At 42.5% G+C, this 18913-nt stretch overlaps 2 protein-coding genes across 15 annotated transcripts in view; both read left to right on the forward strand.

Moving 5' to 3' along the window:
* The window catches only part of MGA (MAX dimerization protein MGA), a 151829-nt gene extending 144726 nt beyond the window's left edge, over window positions 1-7103 (forward strand). For 11 of the 12 annotated variants that reach the window (XM_065941005.1, XM_065941004.1, XM_065941006.1 and 8 more), the window contains exon 24: window positions 941-7103. In XM_065941005.1, coding sequence (XP_065797077.1) covers window positions 941-2217 — 1277 coding nt within the window. In that variant the 3' untranslated portion in view covers window positions 2218-7103. The remainder of the gene's footprint in view (window positions 1-940) is intronic. The other variant, XM_065941016.1, reaches the window with a different exon arrangement.
* A 1130-nt stretch (window positions 7104-8233) lies between these two features.
* MAPKBP1 (mitogen-activated protein kinase binding protein 1) overlaps window positions 8234-18913 on the forward strand; it is a 50778-nt gene continuing 40098 nt past the window's right edge. For 2 of the 3 annotated variants that reach the window (XM_065941018.1, XM_065941020.1), the window contains exons 1-2: window positions 8234-8578; window positions 9127-9348. In XM_065941018.1, the coding sequence (XP_065797090.1) occupies window positions 9232-9348 (117 nt within the window). In that variant the 5' untranslated portion in view covers window positions 8234-8578; window positions 9127-9231. Of the gene's footprint in view, window positions 8638-9126; window positions 9349-18913 lie in introns of all 3 variants that reach the window. The other variant, XM_065941019.1, reaches the window with a different exon arrangement.

Consider the following 18913-nt stretch of genomic DNA (forward strand, 5'->3'; position numbering starts at 1 on the left):
CTGTCTGTGGTATTGATTGGTCTTTTTTTTTAACCTGGGAATGGAAACTATTTTGCGTTCTCTCCTAATTTCTAATTGTGTGCTAAGTTGCTTCAGTTGTGTCCAACTCTTTGTGACCCTATAAACTGTAACCCTCCAGGCTCCTCTGTCCATGGGATTCTCCAGGCAAGAATACTGAAGTGGGTTGCCATGCCTTCCTGCAAGAGATCTTCCCTACCCAGGGAGCAAATCCTCTCTTATGTCTCCTGCATTGGCAGGAGGGTTCTTCACCCCTAGCACCACCAGAGAAGCCCAATTTCTAATTAGGGAAAGAATTTTAAAGATGTGAAAGTAAAAGGAATGTGAGGAGTCATTATTTTAGCTTTTGGTGTTGATAGATAAATATCAGTTTTGTGTTGTACTCAGAGATGGTGCACTCCTACATTACCAACCTGATAAAGTTGGAGCACCCTCTCTTTTGGCAATAAGGATTGAGTTGAAAAGGAATTTTTACTTTGATGATTTAGGTTTTATAAACATAAATTTCTGTTAAGGTAAAAGGGTATCTTTACCAATACTAATACTGCTAAACCCAGTCTGGAGGAGTCATCTTCCTAGAGTGCTGCCTCTAAGGGCTTCATCTTTCTGTCATAGTAGCAGTTATTGGGTGAACAGAATCAAGATGTGTGTCTGCCTCAGTATAAAAAAATAAACTTGGGGAGCATTTATATAAAAAAATTAAATAGAACTTTTATTAATGACGGAATATCAGTACGTCTTTTGGTTAAATTTTACCTATTTTCTTGTTAGGCTAACTGTAATTTGAAAAGCTAGTATTTCCTTTCATCTTCTTGCTAAAAGTAGATGGTGAAAATTTAACTCCTTTGAGATGGTTATTGGGTATGAATGGGAGAGAGTGCTTACCACTATAGATAAATGAGTTTTTTTTTTTCTTCCCTAGAAAATGACGACTTATTTATGATGCCAAGAATTGTTAATGTGACATCATTGGCAACGGAGGGAGGTTTGGTAGATATGAGTGGCAGCAAATACCCCCATGAAGTTCCTGATGGCAAGCCACCTGACCACCTGAAAAACACTGTCAGGAGCGAGGATAACTCCTGTGAAGATTTGGGCCGAATCTCTTCCAGAGGCAACCATAGAGATGTCAGAATGGCACTGGGTACAGCACAGGTTTATCTGTCACATAAAGATTCTGGTTTTCCACAAATAGTTGATGTTTCCAGTATGCAAGAAGCACAAGAATTCTTACCCAAAAAGATTTCTGGTGATACCAGAGGGAGTCAGCATAAATGGAAAGAGAGTGAATCAAGACGGGAGAGACTGAAGACAAAGGAGTCTCCATTTCATAAGTTAAAGATGAAAGATCTCAAAGACTCAAGCATAGAGATGGAATTGAGAAAGGTAGCATCAGCTATAGAGGAAGCAGCATTGGATCCCAGTGAACTGCTAACTAGTATGGAAGATGAGGATGATACTGATGAGACACTGACATCTCTGCTCAATGAGATTGCCTTTCTTAATCAGCAGTTAAATGATGACTCTGTTAGCCTGGCTGAACTGCCTAGCTCTCTGGATACAGAGTTCCCAGGGGATGCTCGCCGGGCTTTTATCAGTAAGCTTCCTCCTGGGAACAGAGCAACTTTTCAGGTTGGCCACTTGGGAACTGGTTTGAAGGAATTGCCTGATGTGCAAGGGGAGAGTGACTCTGTCAGCCCCCTCCTCTTGCACTTGGAAGATGATGACTTTTCTGAGAATGAAAAGCAACTTGCAGAACCAGCCTCTGAACCAGATGTGCTTAAGATTGTCATTGACTCTGAGATAAAGGAGTCCCTCATTTCCCACAGGAAAGCGGGTGATGAAGGGAAGAGTACTTCTAGCATCCCTGCTGAGCCTGAAAGTGTGTCCTCACCCCCCATCCTACACATGAAGGGTGGCGTAGAAAACAACAGCACAGATACTTTGTGGAGGCCGATGCCAAAGTTGGCACCTCTAGGTTTAAAAGTAGCTAATACTTCCAGTGATACAGATGGTCAGAGTCTCAAGGTGATGCCTTGTTTGGCACCTGTAGCTGCCAAAGTTGGGTCAGTTGGACACAAAATGAACTTAACAGGGAATGATCAGGAATGCCGGGAGAGCAAGGTGATGCCTACATTGGCACCTGTTGTGGCCAAAGTGGGCAACACTGGGGCCTTGCCAAGTTCTGCAGGGAAATGAACTTAGTTGTCCTCAGGCAGAAGCCAGGCTGTGAGGGGAAACCTCCTTTCTCTGCAGGCACCTGTTTGTTTGTATCATGGAACTGTGATCCTTGACTTTGAAATGTGGTGAATGATGGTAGAGAAAAAGGGGGTAGGGTGCTGACGTCCGTAAAAGAAAATAACTACTATGAAATTCTGATCATGTTAAAATGTGTTACCTCACTTGTGGTGCTGGGTCTCCTCATCCTCTCCAAGAAGATGTGATCCATTACTGAACACGAGGTGCCCCTCTTACCCAAGGAATTTGTAACAAGACTAGGTCCATAGTGGTTCCTAGTTCTTCCCTCCCAGAGTAAAAGCTGCTTGAGACTTAGGAGTTGCTGTGGACTGAACCTTAGTTGATAGCTGTTGTTTTTAGTCTGAAGTCCAAGGAATGTGATGCACTTGTGCAAAGGGATCCAGAAGAGGTAGCTTTTAGTTTAGGTGTTTCAGAATAGGGGGAGAGAGGATGGGTACCATGGAATACCAAAGTGAAGGACTTAGTATCATTCAACAAAATTTTCTCTTCTTTCATATCCCAAGTAGCTTCCATTCCCTCACCTTTTCAATCAGGATTATAAATCTAAGCCTTCTGGTAAAGTAGGAATGCTTTTTAAAAAGCTTTTATTACTGAGGTAATCATTTTGAGATGTAAAAATCAACTAGTTCTCCCTTACTATGTTTGGGTGTTGAGAAGACCATTTCACGGTACCAAGGATTTCTACCTTGAATATATTTGTTGGAGGTAGGCATACAGGGAGCCCTTCCCCTTTCACAAATCACATCACTCAAGAGACATGTAAAATGATAAGCATTCCCTCCCCATACCAGAGACAGTGGCCAAAACAAACAAACAAACAAAAAACTGTGGGGCTGGGTATTTCCCACATCAAACCAGCCTCCTGGTGCTTGGAGGTTTCATTCACTGTTACCTGCACAGGATGTAAAAAAAAAAAGATAAGTCACAGTAGGCACTCTTTACCAGGGAAATAAGGCAGTATTTGAATCACAAGATATATTTTTTATTATCTGCTACCATGGATTCAATGATCTGTAGAGCTTTTTCACTCATTAGCTGTCAGGGTATGAAGGTCTGACAGCCTGTAAAGATAAAAGATATTTATATTTTTGTATAGTTGTTTTCATAGATTTCTCAAAGGCTGAAGTTTTCAACCTAGAAGATGAGATTTGTATTGAGTATAGAAATGATGTTTCCTATCTAGTTTGTAAATAATCATGGTGCACTTGAGGGGTCTCTTGGAAACTCCTGGGGGCAAGAATCACTATTCTGAAAATGTATAGACTGGGATTTAGCTGCTGCATTTTGCCTTTCTTAAATAATTATATTTCGGAATGTAACCCCTGTTCTGTCTTCATTGACAGGATTTGCTTGTGTTGTGAAACTATAACACAAGAGCTTCCAGTGCCTGGGCTGTGCCTAGGCAGTGCTGTTTCTTCTACATCCCCTGCCTTCTTTATCCCAAATCCCACTCAGCATATCTTCAGAACCAGGTTGTGAAACCAACTTTGGAATGGTCCTAGCCAGTGTGAAATTATTACCTCCGTGGTTGGTTCCCTTTCTAGTAACTCTGGTAATAAACAGATTGAAGAGGGTGGGAAAGTTTCCTCTGCAAATTGCACCGGGAACACATTCTTTGTTGGTTTTTTTATGCTACTTGCCTTTCTTGACATTCTCATCAGTCTCCAGCCTTCCCACCTCTAGAGGTTACTGAAGGAGCTTGAAGTAGGTGATGAGCGCCACTCAGCTTCTCATTATCTCTCCCACTTCTCTTTACCCAGGAGATTTCATTCAATGCCTTAGCCAAGGAATCCAGCACCTGTCTTCCCTGCTAATAACTGTCCTTGGAGATGCTAGTAGTTTAATCCAGGTATAGCAGTTTCCCATTATTTCTTTGCTTGTCTTGTCCTCATGTTCCCTCCTGACTTTCCAAGGCTCTTAAAGCTTTTGAGGGTCAGCCAAGGAGCAGGCAAGTAAGCGAGTAATCCTCAGGAAAAGAAGGACCATTCTGCTTCTGAACACTGTTCCCTTTTTTAGAAGGAAATAGACAAATAGGTAGTATTCATTTCTTGATGGGAAGATATTTGACTGTTTATGGAAGATGTCCAGAGATAGAAATGAGAGATGATCCAGTGTGTTCAAGGAAGGCTGCAAATGTCATTATAAACACCCCCCACCCCCAATAATGGTGTTTGCAAGACCTCTTAGAACTAGGGAGTTGTTAGGGCTAATGTGAGGAGGGCTCAGTCTTAAAAACAATCCTGCAGTCTTGATAGAAATCTTAAGTCTCCAAAAACTCCAACCCTTTAAACCTTACCCCAGGAGAAACTGATCTATGAAAATTCATGTGTGACTATGAAAGATGTAGTTGAGTGAGGAGTTGAGGAATTGGGAGGATAGTGAGCTCTCACCCTAACTATAAGAAGCATGATCTCAGTAGACCAATAATTCGCCTTTTTATACATCTGTAAATAAATGGAATGTTTTTAAGAATATAATTATGTCAGATTTAGCTTTTTCTTTTATATATTAAATATATATCTTTCTTTTTCTGCTTTTGAAAAATGACTATTTTTTTAGAAACCTAAGAACAGAAGAAGTTTGGTCAGTGGGAGAATGTATAAACTTGAAATAAATCAGTTACAATAATTAAAGCAGGACTTGGTGTTGCTAGGTTTGTGCTGAGTTGTAATAGAGAATTCTGATGCTCTGAGACATCTGGGAGGGGTTTCACTGAAGGAGTTTAATCATAGGAATTCCTTACTATTTTCAAAGTTTCTGACATGCCATTTGGGGGAGGTTTCTGGTATTCTAATCTTTGCAGCATGTTTTACATGGAGAATTTGAAATTTCATACAACTTGATGGCAAGTATTTGTCTCAAGAAGTCATTCTACAGTGAAGAATGACTAGCCTCCTAGTACCAGTGTGTGCAGGGTGTAACATACCTGTTACCCATAATCTTAGTGACTAAGGACAATAGATGTTCTTAAAGCAAGCTATAGGTTAACTAGTCACAGTTTACAAAAAAATTTTATTAAAGGAGTTCTTTAGACATTAAACTACTCTAAGGTCACTAACAGATCAAGTCCAGCTATATAAACTTCATACATATTACTGTGTGTAATGTTTTTTCCCCAGAATTATGATGAGATACTTAACAATAGGCCTTTCTATAACAAGTTTGAAAACGTTTTGACCACAGAAGAAAGGCAGACAATCCATATATTATTTAGAGCAGGGTTTAGTAGTATAGATAGTTTTTTTCCCCCTGATTATACTAGTTGAGATATTGGAATGATATCAGGTGAATTGAGAGGTAAATGCACTTTGAAGATAGTCTGAAAAATGATGACCCTTATTCCTCACTCTCAGATTAAAACAAAAAACAATGCACAGAGGCACAAAGTAGGCACATTTTCAGATACTTTTGTAGAGAATGATTGATAACCAAGAATCAGAATAGATTTATTGCACAGAATTGTTGATTTTTAAGAAAATGTAAGGGCATCAGTACTTCATGTTGTGTTATCTCTTATGAAATTTTCCATGAACATGAATTGCTGGATGCAGGGAAGATTAAAGCTGAGGTATATAGACTTACTGCCATTTGGAGAAAAAGTAAAATGCTTTTTTGAAATTAAGTTAGAGGGAAACAATTTGATATATACAACTTTTGAACTGAGGCATAATTGTAGCATATTGTAGCATATGACTGAACTGCTCTACAAAGATATGCTAAGTGCTGATTAATAGGGATGGAAGTGTGTGGAGGGTGAGAAGGCTAACCCGTGGGATGAGTTGAAATTTTTGAGACAAGTCTAAGCTCTACTAAATTCTGTCATTGTAAACTATGTTATTAGATTTTGTTAAATAAGAAAGCAGTCTTGGAAGCATTGCTTTGAGATCCACCCTGTTTCCAACTGCAAACATTGGTCTCAGCTGTCCCACAGTGCCTTGCATGTAAAGGTGCTCAATAAATATTTGAATTGATGAGCAACTGTTTACTTTAGCCTGTTAGTTTTCCAGGATCTTATAATTGCACCTATTTGTATATTAAGCCTAGGGTAAATTTAAAATTCTGATCTAATTATGATCGTGAAAACAGACAATTGTATACACCTTTCCTAGACATGTGGAATTTTAGAATCTGACAACCATGTATACATATTGAGGACATAGACAAGTGAATAAAACGTGAAATAGCATATGAACAATGAAATATATGTGTAAGGGTCAGCTGCATTTTGGAGGGTGGGATAGCAATTATTTGAAGAAAAGGGAATAATGAGTCTATTCACACTGGGCCTGGGATGATGAGTTTCTGAGCCTACAAGCCTATTTCTCACATTGGCACTTAAAAGTCTACATGGTTACATATCCTAGACAGTAAGGTAGGACTCAATTGTGAAGAATTAAAAATACGTGATGTTGATCCTAGACTGAAGTATCCAGATTCTAGACTTAAGAAGCCTCTTCATTACACTGTTCTCAGTTGGTTTTTGCCAGATCATCTTAGACAATGAAAGCAGGAGCTTGTATTTCTGTAACTTCAGCTTCAGATGGGAGTAATTTGGAGAACATTTTTCTGAAGAGGATAAACCAAGTAGCTTTGGATAGGAAATGACCAATGACTTTCCTGGCCATGAGTGGTTAGGTAAGTGAGAAATGAATGACCCAGATAGAATTAGGGACAACTCTGATGGGTGCAGGTGAGATTTGCTAGGCGATGCAGCACACAAGTAAGGACAGCAGGTGGCACCCTTCATTAGCAGTGCTACATTGATCCTCCACGCCCCCTGCCTGCCGCCATGGTGGCAAAAATCAGACTAGCGAGGAGTAAAGGCAACCAGCCCCCTATTTCATACTGTTACGGCTAATAACCCTGACCACCTCCTCCAGATTTGAAAATGTGAAAATACTATTTTATATTTCATTACCTCTGCAATGCATGGTTGAAAGGAAGGAGAGGTCATGCCTCTGGTAGCTATTGCCAGCTGGTCTTCCAAGAAGTGACTTCCCTGATATTTATGTCAACTTGTTAGCTTTACAGTTCTCACACAAGTATATACCTGTTTCGCCACTTGGCAGTACAAGAGCCGCTCACAGCAGTAGGTTTAAGAGTTTTTCCCTCCTGCTAACATCTCATCTCCCCCAGGGTTCCCCTAAGGATATGTATCAGATGGGAGGCATATCAGTGTACTCTTTTCTCTGGAGCCCAACTGTTGGAATAGGTTAACCTTTTTGTAAGGTAATTTCTCTAGCAACTAGGCAGAAAGGCACCTAGAAAACAAAGTTAGGTTGAAACACGTATTAAATAATAGGCAAAGATTTCTGTGCACGCTCTGCCATCCCCCCAATTTCTCTCCCCCACCCGTGAGCTAGAAAAACTCTATTAAATCTGGTGCCAACAAGCTTGGCAGTGATCTCGTCAAAGCAACAGGACCAGGGACAAGGGTTCGTGAGTGAGTTTTGACAGGAACATGGAAAATGGCTGGAGCAACTGGTTAATTGGATGGGAACGAGATGGAACATTGGAGGCTAAAGAAAACGTCAAATAAATACACGTCTCATCCGCACATGGACCCGACCGCCCCCTTCCCGCCTAAAGCTCTATCTTAAGGCTATCAGCTCCTTCCGCCTTCTTCCACCGCGGCCAATCAGGTTGCCTAGTTCAATACACTTCGTAGCGATCGACTTACTCATGAAGAATCGTTTCCATGTAGGTCAACGCGCCTGGCAAGCGACGAGCAGAAATTATCCTAGCCACTTTAAATCCCAGCGCTTAGGAGCAGACTTTATGGCTGTACTCAGTCCTGTAATTCTGAGTTAGTTTCAGCTCTGGTCCCTCCGGCCTATTAAAAGCCAACCATAGTGCCGCTGGGGGCGTGGTTACCGTCCTGTTAGGGTTCTGGGAAGTGCGCTTCTCTGGGGGGACCAGGCCTGATAATACCATAAAAGGCTTGGTTTTCTCAGTTCTGAAGCCGTGTTCTGACGACCTCCCTCTAGGATCCGTAGTCGCGACTGCATGGTGCGGAATCCGTGGTTCCTGAGTGCCCAGTCCTCGGCTTCCTAGGCCTTTTCCTGGGCCCCGCCCCCGTAAGCCGTACTCGTCCATTCTGGGAACGCCCCCGTGCGTAGAGGCCGCGCCCCCTCGCCTCCGCTCCTCCTACCCAGCCGGTGGCTGAGCCCAGACGGTAGTTCGCGTTTTGAGCCGCTCGTGCCACCATAGCTGCTTCTGCCACTGCCGCAGCGGAGCTGAAATCGCTGAGCGCGATGCCTGAGGGCGCTGCGAGCCGGGCGGCCCTCGCGCCCGGGGGCTGGTGAGGCTGGGCCCGAGCGGGGGCGCTGGCGAGTAGCAGGGGCTTCTGAGGGAGTGGAGGTGAAAGATCTAGGGCTTCCGTGGCGGCCTGTGAGCGAGCTCGGGAGGGTCGTGGATGGGGAGGGAGGCCCCCGTGGCAGAACGGGTTGCAGGGCCAAGACGAGCCCCGCCGGGCTGAGTGTCCCTGCGGCAGCCGGCGCAGGTGCTCACGACCGCTGCGGGATTCCTTGGTAGCCTCGGTGTCCTCCTCCTTTAGACACTGCTGTTGCCATGAAAACAGTTGGGAATTAACGGGAATCGGACCAGCCACTAGACCTTCTAGGGCCCATCTTATCCTTTCAATTGAACGCCTCTGGCAGGTGTGGGCCTGGCATTTCTTCGCAGCTCAGGCTTTTTAACGCCCCCTTTACCTGAGTCTGTCCTTAAGGCGTTTTAGGAAATCGCGCAGGGCTTGAAGGTGGGAATGAGGCTAAGGGAGAGGGCAGGTACCTAGAGATAAGAGCTGCAGGCACGGCTAGGCAGAAGGTAAGGTGGCCTCTACCATCTCAGGTCAGTGAGAGGGCATCCTGGAAGGGCCTGTGGAGTGGGAAAGCATTGCCGCTGTTGAGGCAAGTCCCAGGATTGGGCCAGGAGCTGTCCCAGGGGCTCCTCATCATGATGGCTGTGGAGGGGTCAACCATTACCAGCCGGATCAAGAACCTTCTGCGATCCCCGTCCATCAAATTACGCAGGAGTAAGGCAGGAAACCGGCGAGAGGACCTCAGCTCCAAGGTGAGTCCTAGTTTTGGGAGCCAACCCTTCCCCTCCCTCCTCTCCCCTCCTCTTCTCTGCTCCACGTACGTCTTTTACCTTACTCTTTCTGGGGAAAGAGGAGAACTAGAAGCTCATGGTGGCTCTGAAGGACCATCTCTGCCCCTCAAGAAAGCAGTGATTTAGTTACAGGGTAAAGGGAATAGAGCCGCAGGGGTGAGCATTGCTGAGATTCATCCGCGAAAAGAGCATGAGGAAGGCAACATGAGGGTTCAATTGTGGCCTCACTACAAACTAAGTCTGTGCTTGGGGAAGCCAGTTGATATGCTATGACTCAGTTTTCCTTCTTGGAAGAAAGTAGTGGGACCACGTATCCTGTGAAGGGCTGAGTTACCACAAATGTTAAGTGTCCCAGCTGGGTTTATGTAAGACAGTGGTAGCAGAAATATGCTAAAACACCTAGTCAGAGGAATTGGCTTGGTAAATGCTCTTCCCTGGGGTCAAAACAAACTTACTTGTCTATTCAAGAGACCTGAACTAATTTAACTGGAGTTTCTTGGCTTTTTAGAAAAGGTAACATGCAAGGAGCCAAGTATCTGCCAGCCAAGCAAATTCTGATTTGCCTCTAGACATTGCTCATCTGATTCTGTATATCCCACCCTACTGCAGAAGTTCTCCAGAAACCAAGTCCCCTTCCATCTCCTCACTTGTCTGAGTGGTGTTTATGCTTTGTTCAATTTCGTAGAGCCCCACAAGTTTGGGAATACAAAAGCCGACTAAATGTATTTAATCTCTGAGGGAACGTGGGGCCTTGTTCCCACAGGATCAGATTAGACTTTTGTGTCGTATTAGCAGCCTGTAAACACAGTGGCCTTGTGTGGTTCAGGATTGCTACAGGGAGAGGCATTTGAGACAGCGGCATTTTATTGCCTTGCCTGCATCTCTTCAGAGATGAGTAAACCCAGTGAGGAATGATTTGGAATGCTAATGTACAGCATGGCAAAGTCCTGGGAGGACTTAACTCAGATCCCTGTCCCTTAGTGGAAGCTTACTTGGCTTTGGTCACAAATGACCACCTTTCCTGTATATTCTTTCAGCAGGAATCATAATTGGCCACAAGGTTCCATGGCTGTGGAGAGAGTGACTTTTCCAGGGGTCCTCATTGACCATTGTTCGTAATCTCCAAAGGCAGGAGAATGAACCTGAAACATAGACAGCTGTCTTGGATTTGGCTCTGTTCACTTGTTTGTTGTGTTGGGTCGATCATTCTTGGTGTTGGAGGCTCTCGAATTCCTGGCTTGGCAATGACCCACATTGTTAGAGCCATCTTCTTGTATCTTTGGCCTCTTTTTCTAACCCAGAATGATACAGGTAATAAGAAAAGTATGGTGGAATTTTAGTCTTCCATATTAATATTAGTATTGTATTAGTCCATATTGTAAATTGTAATTTGTAATTTTGGTCTGGAATCCAGAAGGTATGGTCATCGTTCTTTAAAATTTACCATGTCACTAATCATTAATACATTTGACAAACGTTGATTAAGTGCCGATTATGTGTAGAATCAGTGATGAATAAAACATTATCCTTACCATCAAAGAGCTTGTGGCTAGTCAGACATGCAAACAAATAATTACAACATGATGTGGCAAATGCTGTCCTAGAAGTATGTATAAAGGTGTTTATGGCAGTACAGGGGAGGGAACCTAAATCAGCTTAGGGGGATTAGGAAAAAAACCTTCACAGAGGAAGGGATGCTTGAACTGTGAGTTCTGAGACAAGAGAAGAGGAGAAGCTCTCCAGGAAAACAGTGAAAACTGGAATCTTTGGCATCACCATTAAATGTCCCTGCTTCACATAGGAATTCATTGCTTCAAACTGCTTTAAATGGCTTTGTTTGTCCTAGAGCTGTGAATGAAGGAAATACTTAGCTGAAGTTGAATGACCCTTGAATAGTCTGACTGAGCTCGAGTGCTGGTACATATCTTTAGCACCCAAAAGTAGTAGCTGCCTTTGTGTGCCTCAGACCTTGCCTCTTGCAGATGCCCGACTCCATGCACTCTTTATTGAAGACTACCCGAGATGATTCTAAAAGCCTGCCTTGTGGTAACCAACATAAGACCTGGTGTATAGGGCTTCGTGTGCTGCTCTAATATGTGGTAGCTGTGGTAACAGTCATAGAGCTTGTGATTCATGGATAACTAACTCTGAAGCAAAATTTGAAGACCAAAAGACATACGCATTTTGTGGGGGTTGGGGGCAAAGAAGGAAGTGACAGAGGGCCTTTATGCAGCTCTTACCTCATATGGCCTGTTGCTTTGAATCATAACTGTTCCTTCTATCTAAAGTAGCCTTTTCACCAAATTCTTCACTTATTTTTAGATCCAACTCTATATTTACCAGAGCCACAGGGCCCTCTCAAACTAGCGCTACTACCTTGGAACCAGTCTCTGATTGTTCTTTTATGTATGTCTTCATTTTTTAAGGTCAGGGCCATGTTCTTTATTTCCTTTACATCACCGGGTTTAGTAAAGTGTAAGGAATAATCTAAATACTAAATGAATAAATGGATGGGAAAAATTAAAATATGTCAAAATAGTGGGGGTCCATTCCAGAAGAAGAGCAAATGTTCAGGAGGAATTTGTGACTTCTTTAGAAATCAAAATTAGAAATAATAAAACGTTGAAAAGAAAAAAAGAAATAGAGACACATCCTATTTAGGTGTGAAGGGCATTAGAGAGAAAGAGAAGTACATATGTGCAGAAAGTAGTGCTCATTAAAAGCTTTTTAATTCAGAAGAGACCTAGTTAAAAATATGGTTAAAATATGGTTAAAAGCCAAAGTGAGAGCCAGTAGAGATGGGGATTTAAGTTATTAGAGAGAGTAGGTTAGAGCTGGGATTTCTATTACGCTTTCTCTAAGGGAAGGAAAGCAGTCTCTGCAGTGTTAACAGAATTAGAAAGAGTAATTTGAGGTTTTATGCCAGATCTGCTGAGTCTTGATGAAGTGAAACTCAAGGTTATCAGTTGTAAACACCCTGCAACTTCAAATCCTGTGCAATTTTTCAATTCTTTCTCTCATTTTGGTTGAACTGTGGTTTTCCTTAAGAAGTAAATGTATTAAAAAAAAAAAAAAAAAAAGAAGCAAATGTATGTGCTCTTGGTGGCTAACCCTCCCCCTCTTTTCTTAAACTTTCTGAAAGATTTTTATGTGGAAGGAGCTGAGTTGTTTTTCATTTTAACAAAGGACAGAAATGGACTGGAGCCAAGCAAGCAAGATTTAAGTTAGGGATACAAAAGCATTGCCTGTCCTGGAGGGTTGTTAGGTTTTGAAGAAGTGAGTAAGGGAGGTTTTGAAATCATCTTCCTTATTAATAGCCATTAGTCCAACCTGAGTTATACATTAATATATTATCCCTTTGAAAACAATGGGTGGCAAAGTAACTGCAGTTCTTCTGGTTCTCAGTTTTTATGAATATAAGTCTAATTTACTCTCTGTCCCCCATTCCCCCCATTTCTTTCCTCAGTGTTTCTCCTGCCTGACTGTATGGTGGTGCTTTGAGCCTTTTAATATGTGGCAATGAGTAAAGTTTGTGTAGGTGAGTTTCGTAGAGAAGAAAAAACTGGCAGTAATCTAATTTCAGCTTTTGCTTAGTGTTTGAACCCAGATATTAGTATTGTGACTCTATACTCTGCTGATTTGGTAGAGGGGGATCATATTCATTTTCAAAGCATTTATAGATCACTGGATTTAGCTTGATGGTGGTCAACTTGGGGGAATGGTCAGGAGAGCTTTAAGACATCAGAATACCTGTGCAGCTTCTAAAAAGTACACATTCCTATCCCCTATCCTGTTTATATGGAATCAGAACCTTAGGGGGTAGAGTTTGTTATTTGTATATCTATTAAAGTTCCACCAGCTGCCCACTGTTGGGTTATGAACCCCTGGCTTACATGCTAGGACCCTGACATCTGTTGACTTCATACCTAGGTCCTCATTGAGGCTTCTTGAGAATATATGAATCTATCTCAGTAACTATATGCTTCTCCTTGTGTCTTCACAAATCTCCAGTATCTTCTGGACTGATTGTTCTGAAACTGCAATATTAGGGATAGATCTGAGAGAAGTGCCCTGTTGTAGGGTCATTTGTAAGGAGCTGATCACCGACTTGCTACACATGGGCAGGAATTTCCCTTGGGGGCAGAAATAGGAAACTTTATGATAATCCCTGAGTCCTGGCCAGGTTTTTTTGGTACCATTCAATTACCCACTCCCCTTGGGACTCATAGCAACCCAGAGTTTTTCATGTTTAATACACACTCTCTGGGTTCCCTGCCTAGAATAGATGACCGAGAGTAGAGGCCTCTGTGGCCAGCAGCCCTGCCCCTCACCTGTTTTTGTGAGTGAACTTGGGCAAGTTCTTGTTGCATTTTCTGCCTCCAGTATATTCTTCAGTTAAGTCTTGTGAAGTGCTGTGAGCTCCTCAGAACAGGTGGTGTACAGTGAAAAGAGTGAGGTGTCCTCCTGGTCGTGTTCCTTTGATCTCCATTTCCTTTTCCTTCCGGTGCCTGCAGCTGCCCTCAGCCTTCAAAGTAAGTCTCACTGGGGAGAGAGGATTCTTCTCTCCGCAATCAAGCACCCCTTGCTTTGCCGTCTAAAATAGCCCAGCCTCTTCGGGCTCTCAGTTGTCTTGCAGAGCCTCCCCTCATTTACTTGGCCTCCTGCATTTTAGGATCTAACAGCACTGCTACTTCCCAAATTTCTTTTCCCTCTCTCAGCTTGTGATTTAGGGCAAGTTTCCCCTGTTGGATCAGGTTGAATGACTGTCTTATTTCTTGCTGATATTTTTAATATCTTTGGGGCCATTGGTGTTTCTCTTGACTTCCCTCCCTCTTCTACTTGTTATCTGTGTGTTTTCATTTCTTGACAAATGAGAAAACATTCATAGAAATGAGGCTTCAGCCTGAGCTCTGTACCCTCTCTATCAACCCCCTGAGTCTCAAGTTGGACTTGTGGCTGATATCACTGCCGCTTTGTTTGGAAAACAGTCCGGGGTTTGAAATTTGGGACTGTGTTTATTCACATGAAGCTTCTCTAGGAACATGGCTGTCCCCCTGTTGTTCCCAGAGTATCTGTTGGTTTTTCCTTCATGTCCAGACTGCTGTGTTGGTAGGAAAAAAAGCTACAGTGTTTTCAGTAGGATTTGTTATATTATACATCACATTCCCACTGCTGCCAGCTAAGCCTCTCCTCTGGGCTCTGTTGTTTAATGCAGGACAGGGCCAGGTTTCTGTCAGCTTTCTTTTATAGTAATTCTCAGTAGAGATGTGGAGTGAGAGCTGCCCACCTCTTTGGAAGTTTACTGAATCAAATCCACATCATAGATTTTACTTTAGTTTCTGTTACCTCTTAAAAAAAAAAAAAAAAAGGAGGGACGGGGAGGGCAAGAAATAAAGTGAGTGTGACAGACAGACTGGGCAGTGCAGATCCTTAAGGTTGGTATTTTTGGTTGTTCAGATTTTCCAGATCTTGGTTTCCTTCCTCCTGACAGTTGTATCAGCAAGTCCACAGTGCTTCTCAGTTGGCCGCAGCATTTTCCTCTGGTTTTGAAGGATGCGTCCAGAAGAAAGAGTTCATACTACAATTATCTCCTCTTTGACTTCTGGGGAGAGAGTTCCGCCCTCACTCATCTTATCATAGAATGTTTGTGATGTTCTGTGTATTGCTGCCCTAGTCTATAAAACGACATCTCTTCTTAGTTTAGATTTGTTAAGTTTATGCACTTTATCTCTTCCCCTAAAGCTGGAATGGAGCTAAACTTACTTTCCCTTCCCTGCCCTTACATTCATAGTTGAGATTTAAATATACCGGAAGATCTTGGAACAACACTTTGTGAAACCACATGGCTGTTTTTATTCTCCCCCCACCCCCACTTTGTCACATTCTCTTTTGGAGGAATCCTGAGAAGGAATTCCTCAGCCTCTTCTGGGTTTGAGCATTGCTTCTCACTCGTGCGGAGCTCACTGCAGTTTCTGACTTCCCGTCCTGCCTCTCCTCTGCCTTTGCTGTCTCTCTCCCTTTAGTGATGCCTCTGGCCATTTCCCTGTGAGTCTGGCTGACCCATTAAAGGTGCTTGCACTTAAAAACCTAAAAAACTGTGGGATAAATAGTATTGAAAAGTTTATGAAATATAATAATATAGCCTTTTTATTGTGCACAATTATAAAATGATTGCTCATGTAACTACCACCCAAGTCAAGCAACAGAATGAGGCCAAGGTGTTGGTACTTTCTGAAGGATGTCATGCTAATGGTGTCATTAAGGTGAGATGAGGTTTTTGTCATAGGTAATTAAGATGATTTTATTGTTAAAAATTAAAGTACCCAAGGACTTAATCTTGACTAGCTGTTCTTTTTTACTTTTCAAGTTTCTTTTTCCATCCAATATAGATTTGTGCCACTCCCCATTTCCAGGTAGTATGCTTTTTGGAACCACCCATTCCCAACTTTTGTTGTCCATGCTTCCTGTCTTTATCCTACAATAATAATACTAGAAATACTAATATTTGTAGTGGTAATAGTGGCTTTTATTGAGCTTTTTGCTGTGTACTGTACTAAGTATATACATACATTATTTAAGTTTCATACCACCCTACTGTAAGTACTGTTACTATCTCCATTTTGAAATGAGGAAGCTGATTCTAAGAGAGGTGGTTATATATCCACTGGATGACTGAGCTGCGATTCAAATCTTGGCTGTCTTAACTCCAAAGCCTGATCTTAATCTTTATCCTGTACTCCTCCCGGGGAATCTTCATGTGCAAAACATAACTCTGAGCACAGAAATATGCCTAGTATTGCTGCAGCCAAGTGTCACATCTGTGATCAGCTTGGAAAAGAGCAGTACCTTAAAAAATGTACTTTCCCCCCAACATTCCCTGTAAAATTAGTTTAATTAACTTCTCAGACTGTTGTTTTAGAACCATCATTCATTAACCCTTGTCCCTCTATGTCCTTGCTCCTCTTCCCACTCCCAACTCCAGATTTCGTGGACTGTATCCCAGCTTCTCATCCTGTGGTATCCTTAGAAAATGTACAGCTTGTGGGGTTCTGTGGGTCCACGAATGTCAAGATGACAGGGCACAGCTGTGTGGTTCCAGATGACCATAAGCCACAAGCAGTTGCTGCTTCTCTCTCGGGGTTGGAGCGAGGTGGGGGAGTGAAATGGAGACCAACAGATGCCTTGGTTGTGTGTGTGTGTGTGTGTGTGTGTGTGTGTGTGTGTGTGTGTGTGTGTGTGTGTGTGTGTGTAGGGGGAGTATCATGAGGCTTTAAACTGTGTGTGTGTGTGTGTGTGTGTGTGTGTGTGTGTGTAGGGGGAGTATCATGAGGCTTTAAACTGTGTGTGTGTGTGTGTGTGTGTGTAGGGGGAGTATCATGAGGCTTTAAACTGTTTTGTTCCTAGATGGCAGTTGATTGTGTAGCTTACTCTCCTGATGGCTTGCCTACCCCAGATCTCTCCCTCTCACCCCAGTTCTCCACCTCTGTTACCTTGTAACTGTCCGTGTGCAAACTGACCTTGTCTTTGAAGCTTTGGAGAGTCACTGAGTTGAAATGCCTGTTTTCTGTGAAAGAAATTGAATCTAGAATATCCTGTGTCGGGGCTGACCTGGATGATGATAGTTGGGGTTCAGTGAACATGAAAATGAGCAAAAATGACATCATTTGCCCACCTGATTCTGTTTGGCTGAGCAGGCTCCAGGTTTGCTAAGTTCTTTGAGCAAGTGCCTTGCCTCACTTGATGTAAAATTTGAATTATCTTGATTTATTTCCTCAAGTAGGCAACAGTGATAACATCAGGGGTGCAAAAGCATGGGATCTTAATGCATGCTTTCCTGCGGCTGGCCTAGTTAATCCTGAGGAGAGGAAGCCCCAAGCTACTTTGTGATCATGAAGGAGGAGTTGGGAGTAGTTGCCATCACTCAACTACTGCCTGGAGAAAAGCAAGCAGCTGCTTGTCAAGATTTAGCATGCAACAGGCAGGCTGCGGGCTTGCTTGCCTCTGGGACCCTGACGCTATTGGTCAGCTTCTAGCTGGAAAAATACAGTATCTTTGCACAGCATGATGGTTTTCGTATGACATAATAACCTGTTGCTGACTTTTCTAAACATGGCATTTCTCCTTAGGATGTCCTTCTTTCCCCAGGCTGCTTTGGTCTCCCTTCTGAGGCCACCATGCCACTGTGGTAGAGACTTTCCCTCCTAGCAAACCCTGAAATGGCTACTGAACAGGGTTTACAGGAGTTAAGATATAGACAAGTTAATGGGTGGGGGCAAGAGGCCAGTGGCCTTGTTGAAATGCAGGCTGAGATTCAGACCCACCCCAAGACTCTGCAGTACCACCAGGCTCCCAAGTGATGCCCACCATACTTGCAGTAGTATGCTGGGAGTGGGTGTGGGTGTGGGGCAGGCTTGGTGTTAGAGCATAGTGGGGGCTGGTGGGACAGCTTCCTCACTTCTGAGGGCACTCTCATTTCTCTCTCATTTGTAAAACTGGAATACTTACAGCTTCCTCCCAGGGCTGTTGTGAGGATTAAGTGAGGTTTAATGAATGTGAAAGCACATTATAAAAGCTAAATAAGGTTACAGCTATTACGGGGTTGCTAGTATTATCAGGGTCCATAGATTTCTAGAATATCCAGGAATTTGTTTCTGATTTGCTGGCCAGATATTCGTTCAAGTTTCCATTTGTGAGAAGTCTTTTTTTTGCAGGTTCAACTTCTGTTCCAACATCAAATCATCCTCCCTTGCACCTTTATGTTGTGTCCTTTTCCTTGCCAATGTTAACTTGTACCAACCATGCTTTAACTAAGGACCAAAAAGAATGGCTTAGCAAATGTTCTTTTTGATACTAACTACTGTGTAATTTATTTCAGGGCTATGGATATGTTTTTTTGGGAATGAAAAAACATCAAACTAGTGAACCGGGAGTGGGGAGAGTCCTAATTTACTGTGTCTGATTGAAGGTCACTGGAGTAATAAGCATGCTTATAACAGCAATAGCATCTATAGAAACAAATAGGACTTTTTTCTTCTTTGGGAGCTAATTCATTTATGTTGGGAAATAATTTCAGAAATGAATTAGTCTTAGAGCTTCCTTTCAGACTAAGAATTTAAAGGCAGAGTGAAAATGCATTAATTTTATGACCTATTGTTTTGAGTTTCTAATATGGGACAAGAGTGAAATAACCTGTTTAAATAATTTTTGCTTAAAGAAAATATATATGAACATGATAGGAAACAAGTGCGCTCATACCCTTCCACTGTCGGTGAAAGCAGAGACTGACCTAACTGTTTTTTTAAAGGACAGTATGGTAATGTCGGTTAGAAGGAAAATTTACATACTCATCTCTTGATCTAGCAGCTATAGTTCTGGGATTTTATTCTATGCAAACATTTACACCACACAAAATTATATATAACTGAATTTTTTGTTGTTAGGGAGCATTATTCATGGTAGTAAAATCTTTGAAGTAACCATCAATAGGGGATTGATGTACATCCATAAAATGAAATACCTTGTATTT

This window comes from Muntiacus reevesi, chromosome 7, assembly GCF_963930625.1.
Source record: "Muntiacus reevesi chromosome 7, mMunRee1.1, whole genome shotgun sequence".
In the NCBI taxonomy this organism is placed as follows: Eukaryota; Metazoa; Chordata; class Mammalia; order Artiodactyla; family Cervidae; genus Muntiacus; species Muntiacus reevesi.